We start from the raw sequence: 13722 nt of genomic DNA on the forward strand, positions 1-13722 counted from the left end.
ATCTTATATTATATATATAAATATTTAAACAATTATCATTATTAGACTTGAATATTAGAACTTTTAAATTAAAATATTTTGATTATTTCATTATTTTAACTACAATATTTCACAAATATTATCAAAGTAGTGAAGAAAACGTTATTGTTTCGACATACATAACGTTTAAAAAATAAAATTATATAATATGTTGTAGTATTTTATTTATTTTACTATTTTAAATAGTTATATAAAACAAATATTCTAATTACATAATAATTTTTTATTGTAATTGTGTCTTATAATGCTAATAGACTGGGCCGGGTCTAACATAAGTATGAGCCATGAGCCAGGCTGTGTTTGATGTTTAAACAAATAAACCGGCCTGAGTCCGACACGATAAATAAATGGTCCGAACAGAACACGACACAAACACATTTTTGACCTATATAAAATAGACCGGGCCGGCCCGACCCGACCGTTTGCCACCTCTAAATTATATATACATTCTTCCTCACCAAACGATGGATAATTTCACCGTCAAAAACTTTTTTAACAACATGACGTGACTCCTCAATCCGTACTTACACGTCTCCATATCAGAGTGACAAACAATTAGTCACCAAAAACCTCTCACACGAAATTTAATGTCATAAACAAAACAAAAAAGACCATTAATTTACACTGGAAGTCCCTCATCTTACCTGATTTGAGAACCAACCCGACCTGTAAATGGACCCGCTGCGGTTAACTGCTGAGTTTAACCAGTCTGGTCCCTCTCTTAATCTTTTTGGAGATAAAAATATCATACACTTCTGCTCAACACCCTCTTCTCAGTTCCAATACGAAAGAGCTCCTCTCAACCTCAGCAGCTATGCTTTAAGCACTTTCACATACAAGAAAACCCAGAAAATGCCTCAGGCCCTTTTTTTAAAGCCATTCATTTATGCTCCTTTGGATAATTGGGGGTATGTTCTCTTTCAGAGTTCCCATCTTGATAAACCCATCTTAAACCCCTCTCTACATTTTCAGCTTCTGACTTTGGATTTGGTTGCTTATAACTCTGAAAGTCTGTTACTTTACTATTTCTGGGTACCTAAATTACTAGATTCTGATGAACTTTATGTTTATGTGATAGTTGCATTTGTATTGAAAATTGGAATTGACTGGTTATGTAGTCTGACAGTTATTTGATGATTTCTGTTCATTTTGGTAATTGAGAAATAACAATGAGAATCTTTTGTCTTCAGTAAATTGAAAGAATGCACAAATTCTATAGGTGCCAATGTGAAGATGCCCGGAAGGCTGGAGGTAGTTTGTATGGGAATGTTGTCACCACGAAAGTTTTTGCAGAAAAGGAAGAAGATGGAGGTCTTTAAGGACGCTGGCGATGAGGCTGACCAGAAGAACTGGAGGAGATTGATGAATGAAATTGAAGAGAAGGGTTCTGCTGTGACAGTGCTTAAAAATGAAAAGCTCAAAAATAAGTCGATACCTAAGGATGTTGTCCTCGGAACGTTGGTTAGATTCAAGCAATTGAGGAAGTGGAACCTAGTTGCTGAGGTATGTGGACTTGCATTTTTTTTTTCTGTGGCCGAAAAGATTTGGATACTCTGTGAATTCAGTTCTTTATATTTGAGGATAATGAGTTGTACTGAAATTATTAAACTCCAATATGCTGACTTGATCCATAATTTATGTTAACTTCAAACAGTATTTCATTTGTTGTTTGCGATAGTTTGATATTTTAAATGGTGAGACAGTTGTTCTATGCAAATGCAGAAGTACTAATTATAAATTTTACTCATTAACTGCACAAGGATCCCTGCAAATTAAATTAAATGGTTTGGAATTAGGATATGCCACTTTTTGCGTTTCAGTCACTGTGAAATTATTCTGTCTCTGGACTCATTTTTGTTAGTGTTTAAGTTGCTTAATGCTTATATTACCATCTAAGCTCACGTCCTTTTGTCTTCTAGATTCTTGAATGGCTTCAGACCCAGGACTGGTGGAATTTCAGCGAAATGGATTATCTGATGCTTATAACAGCTTATGGGAAAGAAGGCCAGTTCAACAGGGCCGAGAAAGTCTTAAGCTTGTTAAATGAAAAGGGATATGCACCAAATGTAATATCACATACTGCTCTTATGGAAGCATACGGAAAAGGAGGCCGATACAACAATGCTGAAGCAATATTTCGAAGAATGCAGTCTTCAGGACCTGAACCATCTGCTGTGACTTATCAAATCATACTAAAATTTTTTGTTGAGGTAATGTTTACAGATCCATATCTTATCTAGAAACTCTTCTTCACTCATTTTGCTGCTATTGGACTCTTTCTAGTTTATACCTTCCGCATAAGACTGACTCAAATTACTGAAGGGCTGCAAGTTTAAAGAAGCTGAAGAAATCTTTGAGACCCTATTAGATGAGGAAAATTCACCTTTGAAGCCAGACCAAAAGATGTTCCACATGATGATCTATATGTTTAAGAAGGCTGGGAGTTATGAAAAAGCTCGTAAGATGTTTGCAGTGATGACTGAGAGAGGGGTTCGGCAATCAACAGTTACTTATAATAGCTTAATGTCTTTTGAAAATAATTACAAGGAAGTTTCAAAGATGTACAACCAGGTAAATCTTGTGAGAAGTTTGAATTATTATTCACATATCATGGTAGAGTATGCTTTTGAATGATTAGATTTTAAGGTTGCAGCAATAGCTTCGTGATAAACTGTTGCTTAATAGATCATTGGTTGGATTGGATTGCCATTAGATAGAAGAATGAATTGTCATGCTGTTATAAAATTATACTGTCAGTAATTCTTGGAATCAGGTTTTAATAAGAATCCGAGCTTCAACCTCTCATTGCATGTTGCCTATGCTACCTAGTTTATGAAGTTGTTGGGTTTCCAGCCCATGTGTTTTTCCTAAGATGGTTTCTTAGAGTATGGTGTTCCGGTAAGGATAAGGAATCCTTATTGATGATGGTTTACCTGTAGAATGAGGAAGCTTTACAGCCTACCACTATTAGGAATATGATTCCTATTTGGTGAGGAAACATGTTTGTCCTTATGGCTATATAAGGAGGGGTTATGCTCTAGGTTTAGGCATCGCATAGACAAAGAGCAAAGTGTGTTCCATTCTCGGTTAGAGGGTGAGAGAGGGCAGAGATGAGAGAGATAGGAAGAGAAGAGAGAGTCCTTGTTTTCTTAGTCTTTCTTGTGTATCCATTATTAATATAGTGGAAGTGTGTGTTTCTGTCCGGTGGATGTAGGCAAAGCTATTTGCTGAACCACCTTAAATCTGTGTTATTTTCTTTGTGGTTGTTTCTCTTGGTTTGCTGTGCTTGCTCTGTTTTCTCTGACTAACTTGTTGACCAATTCACTACAAGAGTTGTTATCAGCTATCTATTCTTCTATCATATTGATTAATTATACATCATTTTTCTATACCTTATCGTTTATGGAATTCTATATTAACGATATTTCCCATAGATAATGAAGAAGACTTCAAAGTCTTGTCTTTTATCTCCTTCCCCCCATGCTTACCAAAGTTGAACTGTCTGGCCTAGCCACCTGAATTTCCAAGTCCTTTATATCTTATAATACTTTTGAAGTAACTTAACTTCATTGTCAATAGTAAAAGTCATAGAAAAACTGAAGTAACCTGTTGATGACAGATGCAAAGAGCTGGTCTCCGACCTGACGTAGTGAGTTATGCCTTACTCATTAATGCTTATGGGAAAGCTAGAAGAGAGGAAGAAGCCTTGGCTGTATTTGAGGAAATGCTTGATGCTGGTGTCAGGTATGTAGGCTCAATGCTATATATTCTTGTAATACAGCTGCCCCAAGGATTTAAAAGTTATATGTGAGAGGAGATTGACTTTAGTTCAAATCGTTTGATTCAAAGCTATGTATTTATCGTTATTATTTATATCTTCAGTTACTTTTGGAATCGAGATTGGAGATTGTAGATTGCAGATGGGTAGAAAGTAGGGACAAATCTAGTTTTTGGCGGTAATAGGAGAATTGACCAAATAGACTATTTTATTACACTCAATGCTCAAAACCTAACCTGTCACCATATTGTGAACATTTCCTCCGACTGAAATGGAAATTGCTGGTTCCCTTAAATATCTTCATGTGTTTTCCTAGGGCCTCATTTTTGTTGTGTTTTTGGCTCATTGATACAATTTGGAACTGTAGGATTCATTAGGCAAATCTGAATTTAGAATAGAAAGAGGACAGCACTGCAGTTTTTCTATAAGCTCTAGGAAAGTTGGTCTTTTAGGATTCTATTAGGATTTGTATAATAGACTTGGTCTATTAGGTTTAGGAGTCCAAAACCATATTGTATCAGCAACTCCTAGTGATATAAATAGGAGCTGCAGGGGGTTTTCTAAGGATAAGGCAGAGCACAGAAAACCAGGAGCTAAGGGTGATAGAGAGATCTAGCAAGGGGATGGGAGTAGCATAGGGATTCCAATAAGTGCTTGTAATCAAGTTGTTATTCTCCATAGTGCTAGTGAATCTCAAGAGAGATCACACAGAGGACGTAGGCATTGCCGAACCTCTATAAATTGCTGTGTGCTGTGTTTCTGTTTTCAAGTTCATCTGTTAGCTTTGCTTATATCGTAAAGTACATAGTAAAAGATCCAGGGGAGTCTACACAACAATTTTCTCATTCTGGCTTTTACACCAAGCTAAGCTGGGGGAAAATGGCCAAACTCTTGCTGCCAATATGATAGAATTTAATTGCTATTTTTCTCTTTTGCAGACCTACCCGCAAAGCATACAATATTTTGCTGGACGCATTTGCAGTATCAGGAATGGTGGACCAAGCTCGAACCGTCTTTAAAAGCATGAGAAGGGACAGGTATACTTTAGATACCTGCATGATGAATGCTATGTTCTGATCGTGTACCTTCCAAAATTATATTAGCTGTGCCACAAATAGTGTCCTGGTGACTATTAGTGGCATTGAATGAGTAGTGAGCCATATGCAGTCTTACTGGAGTGAGACCTATAACATACTGTGAAGGAGGCAAAAATGCCTGTAACACTACCTGTCACTAAAAAATTTACTCTCTGTTATCTGGGTAGTAATCTGTGTATATTGTTTCTTCAGGTATGAACCTGATATTTACTCATATACCACTATGCTGTCAGCTTATGTAAATGCACCTGACATGGAGGGTGCTGAAAATTTTTTCACAAGACTAAAGGTAGATGGATTTAAACCCAACGTCGTCACATATGGGACCTTAATCAAAGGGTATGCTAAGACAAATGATATTGAGAAGATGATGGAGAAGTATGAGGAAATGCAGGCATGTGGTGTCAAACCAAATCAAACGATCTTGACAACCATGATGGATGCGTATGGCAGGAACAGAGATTTTGGGAGTGCTGTTGTGTGGTACAAGGAAATGGAATCATGCAGGCTTCGTCCTGATCAAAAAGCAAAGAATATCCTTTTATCTTTGGCAAAAACAGCAGAAGAACAACAGTTAGCTAACCAAGTTGTAGGATACTTGGATAGTAGCAATGAACAAGGACTTGGTCGTTTATCAATTTCCGTTGGTGAGAATGATGAGGATGAAGATGATGAGGATGAAGATGATAGTTATGATGAGGAAGTCGACGGCCCTTCACATGTAACTCTATCAGATGACAATAAACAAGAGCATGAGCTGATCTATTTAAATGGTGATAGTGAAAAGAACCCCGAGGACTTGCTTACAGTGGCTGAATTGTAAAGTTGGGATCAACTATTTTGTGGTATAGTCACATTACGTAGTGTTCATTATTAATTCAACAAGATCACCCCAAGAGTTAATACGTGGGAATTGAATCATTCCACTACTTTTTTGGTATTTAAGCGAGTAAGCTCATTGTTCTTTTTACGGTTTTTACTGTGAAAGCGCTGCATCCTCCAGAGCGAAATGTGCAATTTTGGATTTCGTTCAGTATCAATTACAAAGGCTTGTTATTCAAAGTGTCTAGTGTCACTTCCTTGGAGCTAAAGGTTGTACTATTGGAGGCTTACATTACAACTCCATACGGTAGAGCATGTACATCGGCATCTGCATACTACAAGAGTTTGACTCCTTCCTTCACCCTTAAACAATGAGATGAAAAAAGCAAGTACTGATAGCAGTATCTTGTTGTAAAATAAGTACTGCTGCTGTTTGATAAAAAAAAAAAAACGAGGGTCACCTTAAAGGCTTAAACAATCTAAATTAGCTACATCTGATTGGTTACAGGGAAAGAAACAAACATGTAGCCCAAGTCTCCTCGACAATGTTACTGAGGTTTTAACTGTGAACATTTCTTATAGACTCATACGTCCTCCTCCTCCAAGAGTAAGCGTTCTACAGTTGCAGAACTCTTCAATCTCTCAGCTGCATTTGCAACCTGCACAAACAAAAACATGATGGAAGCCGTTGGTCACAACGCGGCCACATTCAGTTCACATCCACTGTGTATTCTTATGGTATGAGACATTCACCAGAATATAAGTTACCTGAGCATCCCAATCGGTTCTGGCAGTGAGAACAATTAGAGTTGCTGTCTGTAAAAATACTCCAATAATCATCCCCCACCAAATACCCTGAAAATTAACACAAAACATTGCATTATTTTAAAACATTTAGAGCTACAAAAGCATTTACTGTGTTAAGTGTGAGGTAGAGTTTTCAAATACTTACTGCTACTCCCATACTAGTTTTGAAGCCAAGAACACACCCAATTGGAAGACCGATGATGTAGTAACAAGTCAGGTTCACATAAGCTACAACTCCTTGCCATCCACTTCCAATTGCAACACCTGAAATTCCACGCATCAAATATCAGAAATGGTGCCTGACTGAGATGTTTTCTACTGTGTCTAGCATATATATATATACTGTCACTACCTGAGAGTATAGGTTGAATGCCGTTCAAGAAAACAGAGATGGCTAGCAAGGGGATCAAATTAGACACTGCCTCAATAACCTCAGCGTCACTCGTAAATGACTTGCTCAATCCAACTTTGAATATCAGCACAATAGCACTGAACACTATGCTAATAAGGATGCTAGTCCCATTCACTACAAACACTGAAAATTTGGCGACCTTTGGATGACCAGCACCTAGCTCATTACTCACTCGAACACTGCATAAGCCAAATCGCATTATCAGGAAGATACTTCTTATACATTCTGCCAAGGAAAAATTGAAACCTCTTGAGATATGTCACAAACCTTGCTGCTGCAGCAAGGCCTAGCATAAATTGCATGTCCCAGTTCAAGTAGTTCATGCTGGAGTCATTAGGACATGAAAAATTAGATACCAATGCGAGTTAAACATGCAACTGATCAAATTGACTGAGAAAATTAAAAGACATACCAGATAGAAATGGAGTCCAGTGAGATTGTAGGGTTGGCTAGAAGCCCTGATATCAGCACTAACCCTTGATTATACCAGATCTCCAAACTACATAGTACCATTATTGAACTCAGTTTTATGAGGTAAATAAAAAGAAAAGGACTGGAAAGGCGAAAAACTTGAAATGCATATATTTATATACATACCACAACATGATAGCAGAAGCAATAGTTAGCTTGCAATAAGGCCAAAATCCGGAGAAAGCTTTCCAGGAAAATCCAGTCCAAGTTTCCTTGCAGTTGGGGCTTACTAAAATGTAAATCCCAAACGTAATCGCAAGCAACCACCAAGAAAAGCTCAGTGTAAGAGCAGCACCTATTAGTCCATAGTCCAGAACATAAACTACCAACCAAGTGAAAAGAATATGAAGGAGGAACACTCCAATGGACATGTATGCCAAAGGGTTCACTATCTTCTGTGCCTGAAGGAACCTCCGTTGTGGACAGTTTATGGCAAATGCATAGAGTTGAGGAATTAAGCCTCGCGCATAGATTTGACCCTGTTCTGCTATGCTCTCGCTTTGGCCTATGGCTATGAGAATTGGACCTGACCACCAGTACAAAAATGTAAGGAGGACTGCTGCTCCCAAGTGCAAGATGATTGCTCTTTGGCATATGATCCCCATTGCTCCTAAATGTTTAGCTCCATATGCTTGTCCACAAACAGTTTGTACAGCACACGCCATGCCCAGCTTAAGATTCAAAGCAAGAAATCAAGAGTTTAGCTGACGTCAGACTAAAAGAGTATTGACTAATGTTTATCAAACAAGTAAAACACAAAGAAATGAAAAACTGAGATGAGTTAAGCGTATATGATTCAAGTTCACAGTCTCAGAACATTTTAAATGGTTGCAAAAAAAACAATTAGTTTTCATGCATTCAAACAAGTAAAAACATGAGATGAAAATGAACGATGTATAGGTACATTTGAGGCACATACCATAATCCCAAAAGCAAGACCTTGGATTCCCACACTAGCAATAGAGGCTCCAGCAAGCTCCAATGCACCCAGATGGCCACAAAACATGAGTGTCACAAAGGTGAGCATGTAATTGAAAACTGAAACAACAATCGACGAGCCAGATAAAATCCATAGCAGCCTGGACTCCCATGCAACTAGCCTAGGCCACCACCTCAGTGCTATAGGCCTTAACTCAAAAAACTCTTCAACCGCCGCAGATGACAAGTCCGGAATTCGGGAATGTGAGTCAAGTCGGTGGAGCAGTGGCTGGTACTGCTCCGATAGCCTGGTGGTAGTGTCAGCCGGCTGAGCCATCACTAGATGATGTTGAAAGTTGAAACTATGAGTGTTGTGTAACTTGGAAGACAAAGCAGACACGATGTGCTTAAATCATGTTACGTTAGGATACAGAAAACAGAGCGGGAAAGTTATAATTATAAGGTCTAACTAACATTCCAAATTGATAGGAACCAACCAGTATCACCATGTGCTCTGCTATTTAGCAGAGTAAGTAGCACGCGAATTTACCTACTACAGTAAAATATTATGTTCAGAAAGCTCGATCTTAAAACCCATGCTACCATATATGCAAGTGAAATGATATATCCAAACACTGGTTTCAAGTTCAAGCACTAGTTCACTAGCACAAAGACATTGAAGATATCAAAATCTCAGCTATGAGTTGTCTGCATTATCTGTTCTTGTTTTATATATTTATTTGGGAGGCGACTGAGATACAAAGGGAGTAGAAGACTGAGATGTAAAGACATGAGAGTCTAAATTTTGGCTTCTCTTGGTTGGAGCTAGTGTAGTTGGGGCGGAAGCTGCGGAACCAAATGCTTTGACCTCACGCAACACAACTTAATGCAAATTATGCTTTGAGCTCAAGCAACACAAAACAAATAAATTTCAAAGTATTTGAGAGTAAACTAATTTTCTGCGACTTGTTTCGATTGACTGCATGTATATAACTGACAATACTCTCTTTATTAGAGTATATTGACGTACGATGGAGTGATCATGTTTTTGGGTTGGGAGACAATAAGAGGGGATTCCTTCCACACTCACATTGGCATGATCACCGAAGTATAATTCACAGGGTGCAAACGGTACGTATCTTCCATCCTTCTATACTCAGATCTTCTGCAACGTTAAAAATTTAGCAAACCACCAGATGAAATCAAAACCTGTTTCTCGAAAAAAAAGAAGAAGTGTTGCATGCTTATGAAAATACAGCTCACGAATCTCAAACTTAAATTTCTTTTTGATACAAGGATGCCGACCATTTATTGGGATAAAATCAAATTAAAACAAGACAGGAGTACGTTCAGCTGCAACCAAATCCAAATTTACATAAATGCTAGGAATGAAAATGCAGAAATTGATTAGCTAGACATTAGTGGTACTAGTGACTCAAATGATGAAGCAGTGTAATCATCCATAGCTGACCCTGTAGCAACATCCCAAGGACAAATTACTTCATTTCTGACATACTCAGCCTCTTCACGATTTTGTTGTGTGTTTGAAGAGCTTATTGATTTATAAATCACCTCCAACTCCATTGCAACTTCTTTCATGGTAGGTCGTCTCCTCCCATTCATATCTAGACATCTTTTTGCAAGATCAGCAACTGCCAAAATATCTCCTGTTGTACCATCCACCTTAACTCGAGCATCAATGATATCGAACAAGTTATTCTCCTCCACTGAAAGATTGAAGTATGAAACAAGGCCTCTGGCTTCTTGTGACCTTGTTAAAGAAACTGGTTTTTCTCCAGTTAGGAGCTCAACAAGGACCACCCCAAAGCCATACACATCACTTTTGTCAGTAAATTGACTTGATATGAAGTACTCTGGATCCAAGTAACCAAATGTACCATGTACAAATGTGGTTAGGTGTGTCTGGTCTAAGGAAACTGATCTTGAAGTCCCAAAATCTGCAACTTTTGCTCTGTACCTATCATCTAGTAGTATGTTTGTAGACTTGATATCACGGTGGTAAATTGGAAAACCAGCTGCCGAGTGTAAGTATGATAGAGCTCCAGCAACTTCTGCAGAAATCCGTAAGCGCATTTCCCATGTAAGTGGGAACTCTTCATTATGTTCGTGGAGATACTGGTAGATAGTTCCTTTGGGTATGAATTCATAAACCAAAAGAGGAACTTCGGTCTCCAAACAGCAACCCAATAGTTTAACCACATTCCTGTGATTAATTTGTGAAAGAATGACAATCTCATTAATGAACTGTCCTACTTCTCCTCCATCAACTATTTTGGACTTCTTTACGGCAACAATTCTTCCATCTGCCAACATTCCTTTGTAAACAGTACCTTGACCTCCTTGGCCAAGTATTCTATCTACATTATAACGATCTGTGGCCTTTTCTAATTCCTTTGCGTCGAACAGCTTAATTTTCTCAACATTAACTTCACCGGAAGAGAGTTGCTGCTCTAATAATAGTCCCCCGTTTTGTTTGAAAAACTTCTTCTTGAGTTTGATGTTTTTCATTTTCTTCCAAAGCTTGACCAACCACCATGCACCAATTAGGAGAACTATCAATCCAAGACCACTGCCGATACCTGCTCAGGACTCAGGTCAATAAGGAGAAATGTTAATTAATCAAATCTAATTTTTGTTAGATTGTGAAAATGTAACATATGTATAGAATCTAGAAGAAGAATAAATTCAGAAGCTCAGGAATTCAGAAGGACACAAAAGGAATCTCTGAAGTACTTACGAAGCGAACAATGGTTATCGATGGATTATGGATTGCCAACAAAAAAATAAAAAAATAATAATCAAAAGTTTGAATTCCATACCAACAATCTTGCTTAATAAAGGAGATACAAGGGGAGAATTGGGAGAAAGATGATTCGTAATTACGTATTATCATTTCCACAAAGCAAGATGATCATCTTATTTCTGTACTTGCAAAACTTACTGTATATAAAAAAAAGGTGAAAAAGAAGTACTATAAAGACATGCATGATGATCAACTCTTCAGTTCCGATGACCTCAAAAGTTCTAGAGTCATATGCATCAATAATTCAAAATGATGTCGAACTGGTCGACTGGCCGGACATACCTATGAAGATTACTTTAACGCGTGACTTTGTTTCAGGGTAGCGGCTCTTGCACCCCCAACCATTATTACGATTGTAACATACGTACTCTGGTTCACATTCAGCTCTGTATTTAGGATCCTGACATTCATCGATATCTGAAGAGTGCAAAAACGAAGTTATAATGATGGTAAAGTTCCTGGTCTATAAAAAAATGAATATCGATTAGTGTGGGCTGTGTTGCTCTTGTAAATGAGTCAAAAAAAAAACTATATGTATGTCCACCTCTGCATCCTTTTGGAAGATATGGATTTCCCTGATGGCCATAATCACAGACACATTTAAGCCTTAAGGATTCAGATATTGAATAGCTGTCATTGTAAGATCTACAATAACCATCAAACTCATCGGTCGTCTCATTCCAATATCCTGACCTTGATCCATTTGCTTGTACAAAGGTCCCGAAAATATCAAATGTTGAATGGTACAAGTTCCATTGTAGCACAACGGGGACTTGGTCCATATCACTGGTGGCAGAAATATTTGTTGAATTTTTGGCAAATGACTCAAACCATTCACGATCAACCAAAAATGCATAGCTGCATGAACTATTAGACGGCTGGAAACTAGTATTGTAGGCAGAGAGGAACGGAGGAATCACAGTCTGGCAGCAATTGACACCATTGCAGGTATTAAGGCTGCTACTATTTGTACTATCAGTAGAATCATCATAACATTCGGACCTGCACCCGGCTGAAATGGTAACACCCTCTGAGCTCGAGGTGATTGTCGCCATGACACCGCAACCAACTGCTGTGAATATGTTCTCCTGTGAGAACATAAAAGGGCTTCTCTCCAAGTTGACTGCCTGACGAGTTTGCTTATCGCTGCAGTTAGAGAAGGCGATCGGGTTTCTGACCTTTAGTGTGCCATCAACAGAAATTTCTAGCACCTCCAGATTGGTGCCGTTCAACAATGGTCTAGGAGAGCCAGTAGAGTTGTCACATAATACCTGGAACCAGTTGTCTTTAATGTGACAACCTGCTCCTATCCCAAAAGGGTATGGGATTTCAATGCTTCCACAATGAGATGGACAATAAGGCTTTGCTATGGGTGCTTCTGATGCTACAACTAGTACTTCAGTACTACTCATAGACCAAACTAACAGAGTAATATGAAATAGCAACTGGGCAGCCATTCTGCTTGTTCTATCTGGTAGTTGGAAGTTTACTACTAGCTAGCTGGAAAACCAATCATATATATGAAGTCTAAATCTTTCTTGGACTACAAATAATTGGAACGGAAAGATGAAGGTAAAGAGAAATTGAGTTCCTTGAAACTTCTTGCTGCTTCCTTCTATCTATTTCTGAGTCAATTTCCAAGGAACGATTAGTCCTGCTATTTAAATCGAGAGATGTTTCTTGGTCAAATGTTATTCTTAAATCAAATTTGTTCTGATAACATTATATCCAGCATTCTTCCAGAACGTAGACATTTTCCAACACCTTGTCTCTATTTTTCAGTTTCTTATACTGATACGTGGTTGGATATTCTTCCCAGAGTTTTTAGGTCTAAATGTCCTAAATTTCTATCATTTTTGATTTGATTACTCTAGAAACCGACCGAAATTTATATGATTTCAACATAGAAAAGCATTAAATCACAACAATCATTGTTATCCTTTCCACCTTAAATTAGTTTTGCATACTCCAGCAGTCATACTTGAACAATTCGAAGTATTATAAGAAGGTACGAGTCAAAAGAAGAAAATTCGTTAGAGATGTTGAAAGCAACACTTCCCTGTTGTTTGTGATTTAAAGTGTTCAATATTCATCTCTCCCGCTCCTAAAATTTTAGTGCTCCCTCTATCAGAGTTAGCTTGCCTAATGTATGTATATACTTGCCAATTTTCTCAAAATTAAAGACAAAAAATATTACTGATCAAAATCACTTGATGCCGAGGCAATATTTTAAAGGTAAAATTGCTAAAATACACCCCCAAATTTGGTTAAAATTGTCAATTTGCACCCCAAACTTGTATTTGAGTCAATTTACCTCCTAAGCTTGGTAAAAATTGCCGATTTGCACCCCATCTGTTAAATTTAACTGTTTTCATCCAATTTTGCGTCAAATGTCATGCACATGAGGGATAATGTTGTCATTTTATATTTATTTTTTTCTTAAAAACAAATACAAATATTCTTTAAAATGAGGATTATTTGTTAATTAAATTATTTATTTACATCTTTTTTCTATATAGTTAACCCAACTTCGAATTATATATTCAACATACTC

The 13722-nt window shown here is 37.7% G+C and overlaps 3 protein-coding genes across 4 annotated transcripts; 1 reads left to right on the forward strand and 2 right to left on the reverse strand.

Moving 5' to 3' along the window:
* Positions 1 to 769: 769 nt before the first annotated feature.
* LOC126798411 (pentatricopeptide repeat-containing protein At3g59040) lies at positions 770 to 5961 on the forward strand. Of its 2 annotated transcripts, none has more exons than XM_050525372.1 (7): positions 770 to 947; positions 1230 to 1542; positions 1959 to 2249; positions 2371 to 2610; positions 3659 to 3783; positions 4756 to 4854; positions 5107 to 5961. In XM_050525372.1, the coding sequence occupies exons 1-7, from the start codon at positions 892 to 894 to the stop codon at positions 5735 to 5737; spliced, it is 1755 nt and encodes a 584-aa protein (XP_050381329.1). In that variant the 5' UTR covers positions 770 to 891; the 3' UTR covers positions 5738 to 5961. The 2 variants fall into 2 exon arrangements, with proteins under 2 accessions (XP_050381329.1, XP_050381328.1); XM_050525371.1 differs by having other exon boundaries at positions 2362 to 2610; positions 5107 to 5959.
* A 287-nt stretch (positions 5962 to 6248) lies between these two features.
* On the reverse strand, positions 6249 to 8688 carry LOC126801078 (protein DETOXIFICATION 41-like). Its single transcript, XM_050528531.1, has 8 exons — positions 8346 to 8688; positions 7553 to 8097; positions 7368 to 7454; positions 7223 to 7279; positions 6896 to 7134; positions 6689 to 6807; positions 6505 to 6591; positions 6249 to 6395 (listed from the first exon to the last, which is right to left on the reverse strand). Exons 1-8 carry the CDS (start codon positions 8679 to 8681, stop codon positions 6321 to 6323), a joined length of 1545 nt encoding a protein of 514 aa, XP_050384488.1. The 5' UTR covers positions 8682 to 8688; the 3' UTR covers positions 6249 to 6320.
* A 963-nt stretch (positions 8689 to 9651) lies between these two features.
* Positions 9652 to 12638, reverse strand: LOC126801077 (wall-associated receptor kinase-like 1). The gene is made up of 3 exons (XM_050528530.1): positions 11713 to 12638; positions 11451 to 11585; positions 9652 to 10944 (listed from the first exon to the last, which is right to left on the reverse strand). Exons 1-3 carry the CDS (start codon positions 12623 to 12625, stop codon positions 9752 to 9754), a joined length of 2241 nt encoding a protein of 746 aa, XP_050384487.1. The 5' UTR covers positions 12626 to 12638; the 3' UTR covers positions 9652 to 9751.
* Between the last annotated feature and the right edge of the window lie 1084 nt (positions 12639 to 13722).

The sequence above is a fragment of the Argentina anserina genome, chromosome 6 (genome assembly GCF_933775445.1).
Source record: "Argentina anserina chromosome 6, drPotAnse1.1, whole genome shotgun sequence".
Taxonomy (NCBI): domain Eukaryota; kingdom Viridiplantae; phylum Streptophyta; class Magnoliopsida; order Rosales; family Rosaceae; genus Argentina; species Argentina anserina.

Bases quoted from the DNA above. Each gene is read 5' to 3' on its own strand.
- LOC126798411 (XM_050525371.1), top strand. From the start codon at position 892: ATGCCTCAGGCCCTTTTTTTAAAGCCATTCATTTATGCTCCTTTGGAT. The intron at 948-1,229 runs GTATGTTCTCTT...TTTTGTCTTCAG, and splicing joins GCTCCTTTGGATAATTGGGG to TAAATTGAAAGAATGCACAA. The intron at 4,855-5,106 runs GTATACTTTAGA...TTGTTTCTTCAG, and splicing joins AAAAGCATGAGAAGGGACAG to GTATGAACCTGATATTTACT.
- LOC126801078 (XM_050528531.1), bottom strand. From the start codon at position 8,681: ATGGCTCAGCCGGCTGACACTACCACCAGGCTATCGGAGCAGTACCAG. The intron at 7,455-7,552 runs GTATGTATATAA...GGTACTATGTAG, and splicing joins GCTTCTGCTATCATGTTGTG to TTTGGAGATCTGGTATAATC. The intron at 7,280-7,367 runs GTATGTCTTTTA...TAATGACTCCAG, and splicing joins CTGGACTCCATTTCTATCTG to CATGAACTACTTGAACTGGG.
- LOC126801077 (XM_050528530.1), bottom strand. From the start codon at position 12,625: ATGGCTGCCCAGTTGCTATTTCATATTACTCTGTTAGTTTGGTCTATG. The intron at 11,586-11,712 runs GTGGACATACAT...TGCACTCTTCAG, and splicing joins TCTTCCAAAAGGATGCAGAG to ATATCGATGAATGTCAGGAT. The intron at 10,945-11,450 runs GTATGTCCGGCC...AGTCCTGAGCAG, and splicing joins CGTTAAAGTAATCTTCATAG to GTATCGGCAGTGGTCTTGGA.